The sequence below is a fragment of the Coregonus clupeaformis genome, unplaced genomic scaffold, assembly GCF_020615455.1.
Source record: "Coregonus clupeaformis isolate EN_2021a unplaced genomic scaffold, ASM2061545v1 scaf1016, whole genome shotgun sequence".
Classification (NCBI taxonomy): domain Eukaryota; kingdom Metazoa; phylum Chordata; class Actinopteri; order Salmoniformes; family Salmonidae; genus Coregonus; species Coregonus clupeaformis.
The window spans coordinates 30814-50000 of NW_025534470.1; the positions used below are offsets into that span (position 1 = coordinate 30814).

The 19187-nt window shown below is 40.9% G+C and overlaps 1 protein-coding gene across 1 annotated transcript in view; it reads left to right on the forward strand.

Annotated features, from left to right (window-relative positions):
• Positions 1-2953: 2953 nt before the first annotated feature.
• The window catches only part of ern2 (endoplasmic reticulum to nucleus signaling 2), a 139265-nt gene continuing 123031 nt past the window's right edge, over positions 2954-19187 (forward strand). Inside the window, exons 1-2 of the mRNA XM_045217336.1 lie at positions 2954-3561; positions 16704-16818. Of these exons, the coding sequence (XP_045073271.1) occupies positions 3490-3561; positions 16704-16818 (187 nt within the window). The 5' untranslated portion in view covers positions 2954-3489. The remainder of the gene's footprint in view (positions 3562-16703; positions 16819-19187) is intronic.

Here is a 19187-nt window from a genome sequence, read left to right on the forward strand (position 1 = left end):
GCGGCTGCTCGGCCATGGAAACCCCTTTCATGAAGTGGTACTCTGTAGCTCAGCTGGTAGAGCACGGCGCTTGTAACGCCAAGGTAGTGGGTTCGATCCCCGGGACCACCCATACACAAAAAATTTATGCACGCATGACTGTAAGTCGCTTTGGATAAAAGCGTTTGCTAAATGGCATATTATTATGACGCTTCCGACAAACGGTTATTGTGCTGACGTTGCTTCCAGAGGCAGTTTGGAACTCAGTAGTGAGTGTTGCAACCGAGGACAAACCATTTTTTACGCGCTTCAGCACTCGTCGGTCCCGTTCTGTGGCCTACCACTTTGTGGCTGAGCCGTTGTTGCTCCTAGATGTTTCCACTTCACAATAACAGCACTTCCAGTTGACCGGGGGGGCAGCTCTAGCAGGGCAGACATTGGAATAACTGACTTGTTGGAAAGGTGGCATCCTATGAAAGTCACTGAGCTCTTCAGTATGGGCCATTCTACTGGCAATGTTTGTCTATGGAGATTGTGGGATAGCCTGGGGGTGGGTATCATAGTATATACAGTGAGGGAAAAAAGTATTTGATCCCCTGCTGATTTTGTACGTTTGCCCACTGACAAAGACATGATCAGTCTATAATTTTAATGGTAGGTTTATTTGAACAGTGAGAGACAGAATAAAAACAAAAAAATCCAGAAAAACGCATGTCAAAAATGTTATAAATTGATTTGCATTTTAATGAGGGAAATAAGTATTTGACCCCTCTGCAAAACATGACTTAGTACTTGGTGGCAAAACCCTTGTTGGCAATCACAGAGGTCAGACGTTTCTTGTAGTTGGCCACCAGATTTGCACACATCTCAGGAGGGATTTTGTCCCACTCCTCTTGGCAGATCTTCTCCAAGTCATTAAGGTTTCGAGCCTGACGTTTGGCAACTCGAACCTTCAGCTCCCTCCACAGATTTTCTATGGGATTAAGGTCTGGAGACTGGCTAGGCCACTCCAGGACCTTAATGTGCTTCTTCTTGAGCCATTCCTTTGTTGCCTTGGCCGTGTGTTTTGGGTCATTGTCATGCTGGAATACCCATCCACGACCGATTTCCAATGCCCTGGCTGAGGGAAGGAGGTTCTCACCCAAGATTTGACGGTACATGGCCCCGTCCATCGTCCCTTTGATGCTGTGAAGTTGTCCTGTCCCCTTAGCAGAAAAACACCCCCAAAGCATAATGTTTCCACCTCCATGTTTGGCGGAGGGGATGGTGTTCTTGGGGTCATAGGCAGCATTCCTCCTCCTCCAAACACGGCGAGTTGAGTTGATGCCAAAGAGCTCCATTTTGGTCTCATCTGACCACAACACTTTCACCCAGTTCTCCTCTGAATTATTCAGATGTTCATTGGCAAACTTCAGACGGGCCTGTATATGTGTTTTCTTGAGCAGGGGGACCTTGCGGGCGCTGCAGGATTTCAGTCCTTCACGGCGTAGTGTGTTACCAATTGTTTTCTTGGTGACTATGGTCCCAGCTGCCTTGAGATCATTGACAAGATCCTCCCGTGTAGTTCTGGGCTGATTCCTCACCGTTCTCATGATCATTGAAACTCCACGAGGTGAGATCTTGCATGGAGCCCCAGGCCGAGGGAGATTGACAGTTCTTTTGTGTTTCTTCCATTTGCGAATAATCGCACCAACTGTTGTCACCTTCTCACCAAGGTGCTTGGCGATGGTCTTGTAGCCCATTCCAGCCTTGTGTAGGTCTACAATCTTGTCCCTGACATCCTTGGAGAGCTCTTTGATCTTGGCCATGGTGGAGAGTTTGGAATCTGATTGATTGGTTGCTTCTGTGGACAGGGTGTATTTAATACAGGTAACAAACTGAGATTAGGAGCACTCCCTTTAAGAGTGTGCACCTAATCTCAGCTCGTTACCTGTATAAAATACACCTGGGAGCCAGAAATCTTTCTGATTGAGAGGGGGTCAAATACTTATTTCCCTCATTTAAATGCAAATCAATTTAAAACATTTTGACATGCGTTTTTCTGGATTTTGTTGTTGTTATTCTGTCTCTCACTGTTCAAATAAACCTATCATTAAAATTATAAACTGATCATGTCTTTGTCAGTGGGCAAACGTACAAAATCAGCAGGGGATCAGATACTGTATAGTAGGGGTGGGATTTATCTTTAAATGTTTTCATCTATAATTTTGTTCACCTGAGTGCGCCTTGCACTATAAACTGAGAAAGTCAGGGAAACTCACAAGAAGCAGAAGAGACAGAGACAGAGACAGAGAGAGAGAGAGAGAGAGAGAGAGAGACAGAGAGAGAGAGAGAGAGAGAGAGAGTAGAGAGAGAGAGAGAAGTAGAGAGAGAGAGAGAAGTAGAGAGAGAGAAGTAGAGAGAGAGAGAGAGAAGTAGAGAGAGAGAGAAAAGTAGAGAGAGAGAAGTAGAGAGAGAGAGAGAGAGAGAATGAGAGAGAGGTAGAGAGAGAGGAGAGTGAGAGAGAGAAGTAGAGAGAGAGAGAGAGAGAAGTGAGAGAGAAATGGAGAGAGGGAGAGAGAGGGAGAGAGAGAGAGAGAGAGAGAGAGAGAAGTAGAGAGAGAGAGAGGGGAGTAGAGAGAGAGAGAGGAAGTAGAGAGAGAGAGAGAGAGAGAGAGAGAGAGAGAGAGAGAGAGAGAGAGAGAGGAGAGAGGTCAATAATGGGATAGAAGTTGCTTCTCTCTTCTGTCACCATCTCTATTCTCTTTCACCCTGAACGAGCCCCCGTGTTGCGTGATCACAAAGCCCGGCGGAGCCACATGGCTGTTTCCACGTGTTCCAACCTGACGTCGAGCTCATTCTAAACCCCCGCCCCCGTCTCTGTCCAACTCTCCTCTACTATTGGCCGGAGCGGCCGTCAATCAAACAAGAGGGGGGGCCAAGCCCACATGATTTGACAGTTGGTCGAGACGCGCCTTTTAGGCTGAGTTATATACTTTATGATGGGTATGTTGGTGAGAAAAATGCCAGCACCTACTTGATAGTTAAAATAAAACATATCGATTTTGAGCAGCACACACACAACCACTGTCTTCTCTGTTATTCAACTATTTTTTAGGCGTTTTTTTTGGACCCATTCCCATCGGCCCTGACCTGTACTCACCGCCGGTAGGACGAGCGACGAGAACCAAGGACACCCTTTCTCTAACTGCCTTCGACGTCACAGGATCCGGTTTCCCCAACACGGAAACGTGATGTGGGCGAAGTCGTTTTTGTCGTTACTGCTGCCTGCAGTCGTTATTGTAGTGATGGCACGATCTCTCCTCTACTCCAATCCATAACTAACCGTTAAAAAAAAAAACACGTCGATCTGTAGAAGACCTAGACATGTTGGACAAACGAAGGGCCGTCGCTGTGTGACCCAATGGACGGACCGCTGTAGAAGTTTACCGATAGTTCGACCTCTGTTTCTTGTGTAGCTAACACGTTTTATTTCTGTTGATCGAGAGTCCCGTTCGTAGGTCTAGAAGCATGGCGAAGTTAGCACTCTGTCTCCCGATGTTGTTGTTGCTGCTGCTGGCTTGGAAAGGAAGCGACTTACAGGTGAGTGTTTGTTGTTGTTTACTTGTTTATGGGAAAGGGGGGTAGACCCTTCTGCGCATGTGTGGCTCGTTGGTTGCCGTGCCACTGTCCGGTTGGTCTATTTCGGGAACACATACAGAGAGAGAACTCTAACTACACCTCAAGAATAGAACCCTGAAAATGAAAGAACTCTCTCTGTCTGTCTGTCTGCCTGTCTGCCTGTCTGTCTGTCTGTCTGTCTGTCTGTCTGTCTGTCTCTCTCTCTGTCTGTCTGTCTGTCTGTCTGTCTGTCTGTCTGTCTGTCTGTCTGTCTGTATGATCTGTCTGCCTGCTCTGCTTGTCTGCCTGCCTGCCTGCCTGCCTGCCTGCCTGCCTGCCTGTCTGCCTGCCTGCCTGCCTGTCTGTGTCTGTCTGTCTGTCTGTCTGTCTGCCTGTCTGTCTGCCTGTCTGTCTGTCTGTCTGTCTGTCTGTCTATCTGTCTGCCTGTCTGTCTGCCTGTCTGTCTGTCTGTCTGTCTGTCTGTGTTTAAAGGGATACTTTGGGATTTTGACAATGAGGCCCTTTATCAACTGAGTCAGATGAACTGGTGGATACCAGTTTTATGTCTCTGTCCAATATGAAGTTACAGGTAGTTTCGTGAGCCAACGCTAACTAGTGTTAGCACAATGACTGCTAATGCTAACTAGTGTTAGCACAATGACTGCTAATGCTAACTAGTGTTAGCACAATGACTGCTAATGCTAACTAGTGTTAGCACAATGACTGCTAATGCTAACTAGTGTTAGCACAATGACTGCTAAGCATTGGCTCGTGAAACTACCTCGTACTTCCTTCATACTGGACACAGAGAGAGAGACATAAAAATGGCATCCCACCAGTTCATCCGACTCTGGAAACTACCTCGTACTTCCTTCATACTGGACACAGAGAGAGAGACATAAAAATGGCATCCCACCAGTTCATCAGACTCGTGAAACTACCTCGTACTTCCTTCATACTGGACACAGAGAGAGAGACATAAAAATGGCATCCCACCATTTCATCCGACTCTGGAAACTACCTCGTACTTCCTTCATACTGGACACAGAGAGAGAGACATAAAAATGGCATCCCACCAGTTCATCCGACTCTGTAAACTACCTCGTACTTCCTTCATACTGGACACAGAGAGAGAGACATAAAAATGGCATCCCACCAGTTCATCAGACTCGTGAAACTACCTCGTACTTCCTTCATACTGGACACAGAGAGAGAGACATAAAAATGGCATCCCACCAGTTCATCCGACTCTGTAAACTACCTCGTACTTCCTTCATACTGGACACAGAGAGAGAGACATAAAATGGCATCCCACCAGTTCATCAGACTCGTGAAACTACCTCGTACTTCCTTCATACTGGACACAGAGAGAGAGACATAAAAATGGCATCCCACCAGTTCATCCGACTCTGGAAACTACCTCGTACTTCCTTCATACTGGACACAGAGAGAGAGACATAAAAATGGCATCCCACCAGTTCATCCGACTCTGGAAACTACCTCGTACTTCCTTCATACTGGACACAGAGAGAGAGACATAAAAATGGCATCCCACCAGTTCATCTGACACTGGGGAAATAGAAAAAGGGCCTGATTGCCCAAATCCGGAAGTATCCTGTTTTATAGTGTGGACACACTATATCCAAATAATTCCTACTGAATATGTGGTGTAGTTAACCGCAGCATAGTGTTACTACTATTCACGGGAGCGTTGTTATTATGGACATTGGTATTGACCCGTGACCTTTTACCCTCCTGTGATGTCATCAGCCGGAGTCGGTACGTTACAAAGTGACACTACCACCCGCCGAGTTCGGGATGTCGCTCTCCTGCATTCTACCGTTTTGGACGCCTTTTTTTTATTTTGTAGTTTTGTAAAGTAAAAGGCAATGAAGACTGAAAGGCGTGTGGACGTTCCTTGTTAAGTTACCACATATCCCTTTTAAGGCACCACAAGAGTCCGGTTCGGTGATGCCCCACCCCTTGGTAAATACATATAGGAGTGGCTCGGCACACACAGACACACACACACACAGACGCACACACACACACACACACACACACACGCACACACACACACACACACACACACCATGTGGTAAGAGGTTTATTTGCTGAGAAGGAAGAGGGGGGTGTCTGCTCTCCAGGATGTCCTGGTGTAACACGGGGAAGCAAAAAGTCGTTTGATCCAGTCAATGAAAGATCAATCCAGTTGAATACAACAATTCACAGAGACCTCTCCAGAAACAGAAGCAGGCCCTTTTTATATTCTAATCAGACAGCACCGAATGTCCTCTATCAGCCCGAGAGTCTTGTACAAAGTCTCTCTCTAAACCAAAAAAAAAGCACAATGTCATCAATAAAATAAAAAGAATGTCATCAATACAATCAAATTCAGCCTCAGCAACCCTGCACACCAACCAGTGTTCCAAATGGAACCCTATGGAACTCCTGTGTGTTCCAGACAGTGAAACACATAAAGACGCTAAGCGTTGTGTTAATTTCTCTAAACTCAATATGAACTTTTATTCATCTGAAAACGTCCCCCCATTACACCTGGTATCCTGGTCGAAGGAGATCACACACACAGCTGTAGACAGATTCACGTAACAGGGCTTCGACCGTCTTGGAAATGTGAGGTAACCAGGCCAATGTACGCGGTCACCGACATAGCCATTGGGGAGGGGGGAGGGGGGATTGGCGCATATCAGACTCAAAATACACACATGGCTTTTCTCTGTTACTTCACTATTACCCAGAGAGGACGCAGTAATGAGAGAAATCATATACTACTGGGGGAAATAATATGCTACTGAAAATATTAGGATGTAGTCTATGCATTCTATAGGACGACTCGTGAAAGGAGCTTGGCTACGTTTCATTCAGTTGCACCCCATCGTCAAGAAGGGCACCTATGGGTAGATGGGTAAAATATATATATAATAAGCAGACATTGAATATCCCTTTGAGCATAGTGACGTTATTCATTACACTTTGGATGGTGTATCAATACACCCCAGTCACTACAAAGATACAGGCGTTCTTCCTAACTCAGTTGCCGGAGAGGAAGGAAACTGCTTAGGGATTTCACCATGAGGCCAATGGTGACTTTAAAAACAGTTACAGAGTTGAATGGCTGTGATAGGAGAAAACTGAGGATGGATCAACAACATTGTAGTTACTCCACAATACTAACCTAATTGACAGAGTGAAAAGAAGGAAGCATGTACAGAATACAAATATTCCAAAACATGCGTCCTGTTTGCGACTAGGCACTAAAGTAAAATAGGGCTGTCCCCGACTAAAGAAAATCTCGGTCAACCGAAAGCCGCCTGTTCTTTCGACCAATCGATTGGTCGAAATGTTTAAACGTGTATTCTTCCATATATAGACACACCCTATATGTGTTTTTTTTAAATAAAATCAACAATATATGCATTGGGCTTGTCTGATGCTTTTAAGCTTACTGTTTGATGAATTAAGACACAAATGACTCGAGGGAGCCAGAGATCTAGATAACCAGTAGAGGAGAACCTTAACCTTTGACCCGACCATCCTCCTCCCTCCTCCTACTGACTTTTCGTAGATTCTGCCGTTACTCTCCTGTAGTTGCCGGTAAAAGGCTACACAAGGGGTCGGCAACCTTTCCTCACATGTGGAATAGCCAATTGATCTTACCATTTCCCACCGATCTGCGTGCCGGTTATGGTTTTCATATACACATTTTTTTTGTGGAACAGTTACATTTCATTTATAATAACGTCTTCGTATCAATATCAATATCAATCTATAATCAATATCGTTGTCATGTGGTTAGTCAAAGTTCTATCCAAATCTAAATGAAAATGATACAAACCTAAAAAGTAACTAATATTGCCATTGCCAACTATGTAAAAATAGCCTCCATAAAGCCAACAAATAAAAACATTGCAGCCTGCAGGTAGAACATATCCTGATATAAAAAATCCTATAAATCACATTGGTTACGCATGGCCTGTCTGCAACGAACTTGAAACATTGTATCAACGATTAACTTTTGTCTGGCCTGAAAGCTTGTGCTAGCAAACTTGCAACATTGTATGAAATATTCTGGGCCCTCAGAGTTCCTGCGCCAGTGAGCTCGGGACGGACACAGCTGTAGGCTATTTGCGCCAAGGTATAATAAGTAATCAGGTGCCTACTATTTTATGACTTTTCCACTGGATCAGAGCATGACATTTTTCCCTTTCATGCTGAGTGGTTATTGAAAGGGAGAGAGCTGGAAAGATGTTTCAGATACATTGAGGAACTATTGTCATTCTCAATGGATGTAAAAACAGACTTTGTTTGCTTGAGGTGAAGAAAACATTACTTTGAGAATCTCCACAGCTCATTAGTGGTGGTGCGTTAAGCCAATCAGAAATACTATCAGATCCCCAAATGGGCACATTTATACAGTTGAAGTCGGAAGTTTACATACACCTTAGCCAAATACATTTAAACTCAGTTTTTCACAATTTCTGACATTTAATCCTAGTATAAATTCCCTGTTTTAGGTCAGTTAGGATCACCACTTTATTTTAAGAATGTGAAATGTCAGAATAATAGTAGAGAGAATGATTTCTTTCAGCTTTTATTTCTTTCATCACATTCCCAGTGGGTCAGAAGTTTACATACACTCAATTAGTATTTGGTAGCATTGCCTTTAAATTGTTTAACTTAGGTCAAACATTTCTGGGAAACCTTCTACAAGCTTCCCACAATAAGTTGGGTGAATTTTGGCCCATTCCTCCTGACAGAGCTGGTGTAACTGAGTCAGGTTTGTAGGCCTCCTTGCTCGCACACACTTTCAGTTCTGCCCACAAATGTTCTATAGGATTGAGGTCAGGGCTTTGTGATGGCCACTCCAATACCTTGACTTTGTTGTCCTTAAGCCATTTTGCCACAACTTTGGAAGTATGCTTGGGGGTCATTGTTCATTTGGAAGACCTATTTGCGACCAAGCTTTAACTTCCTGACTGATGTCTTGAGATGTTGCTTCAATATATCCACGTACATTTCCTTCCTCATGACGCCATCTATTTTGTGAAGTGCACCAGTCCCTCCTGCAGCAAAGCACCCCCACAGCATGATGCTGCCACCCCCGTGCTTCAAGGTTGGGATGGTGTTCTTCGGCTTGCAAACTTCCCCCTTGTTCCTCCAAACATAATGATGGTCATTATGGCCAAACAGTTCTATTTTTGGTTCATCAGACCAGAGGACATTTCTCCAAAAAGTACGATCTTTGTCCCCATGTGCAGTTGCAAACCTTAGTCTGGCTTTTTTATGGCGGTTTTGGAGTAGTGGCTTCTTCCTTACTAGGCGGGCTTTCAGGTTATGTGATAAAGGACTAGTTTTACTGTGGATATAGATACTTTTGTACCTGTTTCCTCCAGCATCTTCACAAGGTCCTTTGTTGTTGTTCTGGGATTGATTTGCACTTTTCGCACCAACGTACGTTCATCTCTAGGAGACAGAACGCGTCTCCTTCCTGAGCGGTATGATGGCTGCATGGTCCCATGGTGTTTATACTTGCGTACTATTGTTTGTACAGATGAACGTGGTACCTTCAGGCGTTTGGAAATTGCTCCCAAAGATGAACCAGACTTGTGGAGGTCTACAATTGTTTTTCTGAGGTCTTGGCTGATTTCTTTTGATTTTCCCATGATGTCAAGAAAAGAGGCACTGAGTCTGAAGGTAGGCCTTGAAATACATCCACAGGTACACCTCCAATTGACTCAAATGATGTCAATTAGCCTATCAGAAGCTTCTAAAGCCATGACATCATTTTCTGGAATTTTCCAAGCTGTTAAAGGCACAGTCAACTTAGTGTATGTAAACTTCTGACCCACTGGAATTGTGATACAGTGAATTATAAGTGAAATAATCTGTCTGTAAACAATTGTTGGAAAAATTACTTGTGTCATGCACAAAGTAGATGTCCTAACCGACTTGCCAAAACTATAGTTTGTTAACAAGAAATTTGTGGAGTGGTTGAAAAATGAGTTTTAATGACTCCAACCTAAGTGTATGTAAAACTTCCGACTTCAACTGTATGCCTATATTTGTGTGATTTTTCAGATTCATTGAGGAACTATTGTCATTCTCAATGGATGTGAAAACAGACTTTGCTTGAGGTGAAGAAAACATGACTTTGAGAATCTCCACAGTTCATTAGTGGTGGTGCGTTAAGCCAATCATAAATACTATCAGATCCCCAAAATGGGCACATTTATAAGGCAACATTTGTGCGCAGGCCAGGTAGCCTATAGGACTACTTCTATGAATAATCAGGCCAGGTAGCCTATAGGACTACTTCTATGAATAATCAGGCCAGGTAGCCTATAGGACTACTTCTATGAATAATCAGGCCAGGTAGCCTATAGGACTACTTCTATGAATAATCAGGCCAGGTAGCCTATAGGACTACTTCTATGAATAATCAGGCCAGGTAGCCTATGGGACTACTTCTATGAATAATCAGGCCAGGTAGCCTATAGGACTACTTCTATGAATAATCAGGCCAGGTAGCCTATAGGACTACTTCTATGAATAATCAGGCCAGGTAGCCTATAGGACTACTTCTATGAATAATCAGGTGCGTGTCCTTTACTCAACATTGACAGGAACGCTGCAAACAAAAGACAATGATTAAATTGACAAAACCCATAAATGGAATGAAATAAACCATAACTTGTTTCTCACAAGTGTAGCAGGTTGTTGTGGTCCTCAAACAACGTGTTCACTCCGAACTAAGTGTATGTAAACTTCCGACTTCAACTGTACTGTATGTGGGCTTTAAAAATTGCCGTGCGGTAGCAGAGAGAACAGTCTATGACTTGGGTGACTGGAGTCTTTGACAATTTTTTGTGCCTTCCTCTGACACCGCCTGGTATATACTAAAAGTTAGAGGGAAAGATAAAGAGATATATATATATATATACAGTGGGGAGATATATATATATATATATATATATATATATATATATATATATATATATATATATATATATATATATATATATACAGTGCATTTTGACCCCATTACTTTTCACATTACCATTACAGTGCCTTCGGAAAGTATTCAGAACCCTTGATTTTTTCCACATTTTGTTAGTTTACAGCCTTATTCTAAAATTGATTAAATAGTTCTTCCCCCTCGTCAATCTACACACAATACCCCATAATGACAAAGCAAAAACAGGTTTTTAGAAATGTTTGCACATTTTATAAAAAGCAGAAATACCTTATCTTATAGTATTCAGACCCTTTGCTATGAGACTCGAAATTGAGTTCAGGTGCATCTTGTTTCCATTGATCATCTCTGAGATGTTTCTACAACTTGATTGGAGTCCACTTGTGGTAAATTCAATTGCTTGGATATGATTTGGAAAGGCACACACCTGTCTATGTAAGGTCCCACAGTTCATGTGTGGTGCCAGGATAACAACCTCTCCCTCAACGTGATCAAGACAAAGGAGATGATTGTGGACTACAGGAAAAGGAGGACTGAGCACGCCCCCATTCTCATCAACGGGGCTGTAGTGGAACAGGTTGAGAGCTTCAAGTTCCTTGGTGTCCACATCACCAACAAACTAACATGGTCCAAGCACACCAAGACAGTCGTGAAGAGGGTACGACAAAACCTATTCCCCCTCAGGAGACTGAAAAGATTTGGCATGGGTCCTCAGATCCTCAAAAAGTTATACAGCTGCACCATCGAGAGCATCCTGACTGGTTGCATCACTGCCTGGTACGGCAACTGCTCAGCCTCCGACCGCAAGGCACTACAGAGGGTAGTGCGTACGGCCCAGTACATCACTGGGGCCAAGCTTCCTGCCATCCAGGACCTCTATACCAGGCGGTGTCAGAGGAAGGCCCTAAAAATGGTCAAAGACTCCAGCCACCCTAGTCATAGACTGTTCTCTCTGCTACCGCACGGCAAGCGGTACCGGAGTGCCAAGTCTAGGTCCAAAAGACTTCTCAACAGCTTCTACCCCCAAGCCATAAGACTCCTGAACAGCTAATCATGGCTACCCGGACTATTTGCACTGCCCCCCCACCCCATCTTTTTACGCTGCTGCTACTCTCTGTTTATTATCTATGCATAGTCACTTTAACTCTACCTACATGTACATATTACCCCAATTACCTGGACTAACCGGTACCCCCTGTATATAGCCCCCAGCCCATTGACTCGGTACCGGTACCCCCTGTATATAGCCCCCAGCCCATAGACTCCGTACCGGTACCCCCTGTATATAGCCGTCGCTATTGTTATTTTACTGCTGGTCTTTAATATTTTGTTACAGTATAAAATAATAAGTAATACAATAATTTTTTTGTGTGATTATTTTTGGTATTCTTTCATAAAACTGCATTGTTGGTTAAGGGCTTGTCAGGAAGCATTTCACGGTAAGGTCTACACATTTTGTATTCGGCGCATGTGACAAATAACATTTGATTTGACTCAGCTTATCCCCTAAGGCTGGATCTTACTGTCCCCACCCTCTGCCAGAGTAGTACCACCTATTTGGGGACTCAGTTTAACCCCTAAGCCTGGATCGTATTGTCGGTTTCACTAAAACCTACAGTGTTTAATAAATTATTTGCGGTTGAAGTGATTCCATTAACCATTTAGGCAAATTGAACATTAATAAATTGATGACAGCCTGTACGCCCTCCCACCTATCCATTTCATTAATAAATTGATGACAGCCTGTACGCCCTCCCACCTATCCGTTTCATTAATAAATTGATGACAGCCTGTACGCCCTCCCACCTATCCGTTTCATTAATAAATTGATGACAGCCTGTACGCCCTCCCACCTATCAGTTTCATTAATAAATTGATGACAGCCTGTACGCCCTCCCACCTATCCATTTCATTAATAAATTGATGACAGCCTGTACGCCCTCCCACCTATCCGTTTCATTAATAAATTGATGACAGCCTGTACGCCCTCCCACCTATCCGTTTCATTTATTGGGCGACATTGTTTTAATCGAATAAACATGGGTCAATGGAAGCCTGCCTATTGAGTGACGCATTTAAATGGCGGCGGTGCATTTTGAACTGATTGTTCAGTACAGCACCGTTTCCGTTCTGTTAGGTTTTTATGTACTGAAGCCTCCCTACTGTTATTTTATTTTTATTTTTTACAGAACACTTATTTTTCTTAACTGCATTGTTGGTTAAGGGCTTGTAAGTAAGCAAAGGTCTACACCTGTTGAATTCCGTGCATGTGACAAATACAATTTGATTTGACAGGTCAGAGCAAAAACCAATTTACATAAGTATTCAGACCCTTTACTCAGTACTTTGTTGAAGCACCTTTGGCAGCGATTACAGCCTCGAGTCTTCTTGGGTATGATGCTACAAGCTTGGCACACCTGTATTTGGGGAGTTTCTCCCATTCTTCTCTGCAGATCCTCTCAAGCTATGTCAGGTTGGATGGGGAGCATCGCTGCACAGCTATTTTCAGGTCTCTCCAGAGATGTTAGATCGGGTTCAAGTCCGGGCTCTGGCTGGGTCATTCAAGGACATTCAGAGACTTGTCCCGAAGCCACTCCTGCGTTGTCTTGGCTGTGTGCTTAGGGTCGTAGTCCTGTTGGAAGGTGAACCTTCGACCCAGTCTGAGGTCCTGAGCGCTCTGGAGCAGATTTTCATCAAGGATCTCTCTGTAATTTGCACCGTTCATCTTTGCCTCGATCCTGACTAGTCTCCCAGTCCCTGCCGCTGAAAAACATCCCCACAGCATGATGCTGCCACCACCATGCTTCACCGTAGGGATGGTGCCAGGTTTCCTCCAGACGTGACACTTGGCATTCAGGCCAAAGAATCTTGTTTCTCATGGTCTGAGCGTCTTTAGGTGCCTTTTGGAAAACTCCAAGCAGGCTGTCATGTGCCTTTTACTGAGGAGTGGCTTCCGTCTGGCCACTCTACCATAAAGGCCTGATTGGTGGAGTGCTGCAGAGATGGTTGTCCTTCTGGAAGGTTCTCCCATCTCCACAGAGGAACTCTGGAGCTCTGTCAGAGTGACCATCGGGTTCTTGGTCACCTCCCTGTCCTTTCTCCCCCGATTGTTCAGTTTGGCCGGGCGGCCAGCTCTAGGAAGAGTCTTGGTGGTTCCAAACTTCTTCCATTCAAGAATGATGGAGGCCACTGTGTTCTTGGGGACCTTCAATGCTGCAGAAATGTTTTGGTACCCTTCCTCAGATCTGTGCCTCGACACAATTCTGTCTCGGAGCTCTACGGACAATTCCTTCGACCTTATGGCTTGGTTTTTGCTCTGACATGCACTGTCAACTGTGGGACCTTATATAGACAGGTGTGTGCCTTTCCAAATCATGTCCAATCAATTGAATTTACCACAGGTGGACTTCAACCAAGATGTAGAAACATTTTAAGTATGATCAATGGAAACAGGATGCACCTGAGCTCAATTTCGAGTCTCACAACAAAGGGCCTGAATGCTTACGTAAATAAGGTTTATCAGTTTTTAAAATGTCTATAAACCTGTTTTTGCTTTGTCATTATGGGATATTGTGTGTAGATTTGATGAGGAAATTGTTTTATTTAATCCATTTTAGAATAAGGGTGTAACATACTCGTACTCCTGAGTGGCGCAGTGGTCTAAGGCACTGCATCGCAGTGCTAACTGTGCCACTAGAGATCCTGGTTCGAATCCAGGCTCTGTCGCCGCCGGCCGCGACCGGGAGACTCATGGGCGGTGCACAATTGTCCCAGCGTCGTCCAGGGTAGGGGAGGGAATGGCCGGCAGGGATGTAGCTCAGTTGATAGAGCATGGCGTTTGCAACGCCAGGGTTGTGGGTTCGATTCCCACGGGGGGGGGGGCCAGTATAAAAAATATATGTATTCACTAACTGTAAGTCGCTCTGGATAAGAGCGTCTGCTAAATGACTAAAATGTAATGTAAATGTAATAACAAAATGTGGAAAAAGGGGTCTGAATACTTTCCGAATGCACTATAACCTTTTTTTAGTAAAGGGTTCTTTAAATCTTGTCCAAAGCCTTTTTCTCTAAGAGTGTAACGGTTCTACACCGCCGAGCATCTCGCTGGCTTGACGGTGGAGCATCAAACCACAGTTGGAAAGAGGAGATGTAGACTGACTTAAGTTAGAAAACAACTGCTTTTAATCATTAGTTAACACTCCTGCTGTTAGGTCAACTTTATCTACATTAAAATAAAGGTCATCTAACATGAAATAAATAAAATGAATGTTGGCCAATTTCAACTGTTTTGACTGTTATTTTATTTTCATGGTGGTCTTCATCCATAACGGTCAGTTACACGATTATTCAATTACCGTCACAGCCCTAACACACACACACACACACACACACACACACACACACACACACACACACAGTGATACTATATGTGTCTGCTTTGACAACACTGGTCAGACATGAGAAGACCAGACTATCTATCGATCGCTGGCTTCTCTACTCTCTCTCTACTCTCCAGGTGAAGTCAGTCTCTACTCTCTCTCTACTCTCCAGGTGAAGTCAGTCTCTACTCTCTCTCTACTCTCCAGGTGAAGTCAGTCTCTACTCTCTCTCTACTCTCCAGGTGAAGTCAGTCTCTACTCTCTCTACTCTCCAGGTGAAGTCAGTCTCTACTCTCTCTCTACTCTCCAGGTGAAGTCAGTCTCTACTCTCCAGGTGAAGTCAGTCTCTACTCTCTCTCTACTCTCCAGGTGAAGTCAGTCTCTACTCTCCAGGTGAAGTCAGTCTCTACTCTCTCTCTACTCTCCAGGTGAAGTCAGTCTCTACTCTCCAGGTGAAGTCAGTCTCTACTCTCTCTCTGCTCTCCAGGTGAAGTCAGTATCTACTCTCTCTCTACTCTCCAGGTGAAGTCAGTCTCTACTCTCTCTCTGCTCTCCAGGTGAAGTCAGTCTCTACTCTCTCTCTACTCTCCAGGTGAAGTCAGTCTCTACTCTCTCTCTACTCCCCAGGTGAAGTCAGTCTCTACTCTCTCTCTACTCTCCAGGTGAAGTCAGTCTCTACTCTCTCTCTACTCTCCAGGTGAAGTCAGTCTCTACTCTCCAGGTGAAGTCAGTCTCTACTCTCTCTCTACTCTCCAGGTGAAGTCAGTCTCTACTCTCCAGGTGAAGTCAGTCTCTACTCTCTCTCTACTCTCCAGGTGAAGTCAGTCTCTACTCTCTCTCTACTCTCCAGGTGAAGTCAGTCTCTACTCTCTCTCTACTCTCCAGGTGAAGTCAGTCTCTACTCTCTCTACTCTCCAGGTGAAGTCAGTCTCTACTCTCTCTCTACTCTCCAGGTGAAGTCAGTCTCTACTCTCCAGGTGAAGTCAGTCTCTACTCTCTCTCTGCTCCCCAGGTGAAGTCAGTCTCTACTCTCCAGGTGAAGTCAGTCTCTACTCTCTCTCTACTCTCCAGGTGAAGTCAGTCTCTACTCTCTCTCTGCTCTCCAGGTGAAGTCAGTCTCTACTCTCCAGGTGAAGTCAGTCTCTACTCTCTCTCTACTCTCCAGGTGAAGTCAGTCTCTACTCTCTCTCTGCTCCCCAGGTGAAGTCAGTCTCTACTCTCTCTCTACTCCCCAGGTGAAGTCAGTCTCTACTCTCTCTCTACTTTCCAGGTGAAGTCAGTCTCTACTCTCTCTCTACTCTCCAGGTGAAGTCAGTCTCTACTCTCTCTCTACTCTCCAGGTGAAGTCAGTCTCTACTCTCTCTCTACTCTCCAGGTGAAGTCAGTCTCTACTCTCTCTCTACTATCCAGGTGAAGTCAGTCTCTACTCTCCAGGTGAAGTCAGTCTCTACACTCCAGGTGAAGTCAGTCTCTACTCTCTCTCTGCTCCCCAGGTGAAGTCAGTCTCTACTCCCCAGGTGAAGTCAGTCTCTACTCTCTCTCTACTCTCCAGGTGAAGTCAGTCTCTACTCTCCAGGTGAAGTCAGTCTCTACTCTCTCTCTACTCCCCAGGTGATGTCAGTCTCTACTCTCTCTCTACTCTCCAGGTGAAGTCAGTCTCTACTCTCTCTCTACTCCCCAGGTGAAGTCAGTCTCTACTCTCTCTCTGCTCTCCAGGTGAAGTCAGTCTCTACTCTCTCTCTGCTCCCCAGGTGAAGTCAGTGGGTGTAACTCTACCAGAGTCTCTACTGTTTGTTTCTACTCTGGACGGGAGTCTACACGCTGTCTCCAAGCAGTCTGGAGACATCAAATGGACGCTCAAAGAAGGTCAGCACACGCTCTCACTCCCACATACTGTATATTATAATAATATATACATATAGTATAATAATATATACATACAGTATAGTATAATAATATATACATACAGTATAGTATAATAATATATACATACAGTATAGTATAATAATACATACAGTATAGTATAATAATATATACATAGAGTATAGTATAATAATACATACAGTATAGTATAATAATATATACAGTATAGTATAATAATATATACAGTATAGTATAATAATATATACATACAGTATAGTATAATAATATATACATACAGTATAGTATAATAATATATACATACATACAGTATAATAATATATATATATACAGTATAGTATAATAATATATACAGTATAGTATAATAATATATACATACAGTATAGTATAATAATACATACAGTATAGTATAATAATATATACAGTATAGTATAATAATATATACATACATACAGTATAGTATAATAATATATACAGTATAGTATAATAATATATACAGTATAATAATATATACATACAGTATAATAATATATACATACAGTATAGTATAATAATATATACATAGAGTATAGTATAATAATATATATATATACAGTATAGTATAATAATAAATACATAGAGTATAGTATAATAATATATATATATACAGTATAGTATAATAATATATATACAGTATAGTATAATAATAAATACATAGAGTATAGTATAATAATATATACATATAGTATAGTATAATAATATATACATACATTATAGTATAATAATATATACATACAGTATAGTATAATAATATATACATACAGTATAGTATAATAATATATACATACAGTATAGTATAATAATATATACATACAGTATAGTATAATAATATATACAGTATAGTATCATAATATATACAGTATAGTATCATAATATATACATACAGTATAGTATCATAATATATACATACAGTATAGTATCATAATATATACATACAGTATAGTATCATAATATATACAGTATAGTATAATAATATATACAGTATAATAATATATAAATACAGTATAGTATAATAATATATATAGTATAGTATAATAATATATACATATAGTATAATAATATATACATATAGTATAGTATAATAATATATATATACAGTATAGTATAATAATATATATATACAGTATAGTATAATAATAAATACATAGAGTATAGTATAATAATATATACATATAGTATAGTATAATAATATATACATACAGTATAGTATAATAATATATACATACAGTATAGTATAATAATATATACATACAGTATAGTATAATAATATATACATACAGTATAGTATAATAATATATACAGTATAGTATCATAATATATACAGTATAGTATCATAAAATATACAGTATAGTATCATAATATATACAGTATAGTATCATAATATATACATACAGTATAGTATCATAATATATACATACAGTATAGTATCATAATATATACATACAGTATAGTATCATAATATATACAGTATAGTATAATAATATATACAGTATAATAATATATAAATACAGTATAGTATAATAATATATAGTATAGTATAATAATATATACATATAGTATAATAATATATACATATAGTATAATAATATATACATATAGTATAATAATATATACAGTATAGTATAATAATATATACATACAGTATAGTATAATAATATATACATACAGTATAGTATAATAATATATACAGTATAGTATCATAATATATACAGTATAGTATCATAATATATACATACAGTATAGTATCATAATATATACATACAGTATAGTATCATAATATATACAGTATAGTATAATAATATATACAGTATAATAATATATAAATACAGTATAGTATAATAATATATATAGTATAGTATAATAATATATACATATAGTATAATAATATATACATATAGTATAGTATAATAATATATATATACAGTATAGTATAATAATAAATACATAGAGTATAAGTATAATAATATATACATATAGTATAGTATAATAATATATACATACAGTATAGTATAATAATATATACATACAGTATAGTATAATAATATATACATACAGTATAGTATAATAATATATACAGTATAGTATCATAATATATACAGTATAGTATCATAATATATACAGTATAGTATCATAATATATACATACAGTATAGTATCATAATATATACATACAGTATAGTATCATAATATATACAGTATAGTATAATAATATATACAGTATAGTATAATAATATATATAGTATAGTATAATAATATATACATATAGTATAATAATATATACATATAGTATAATAATATATACAGTATAGTATAATA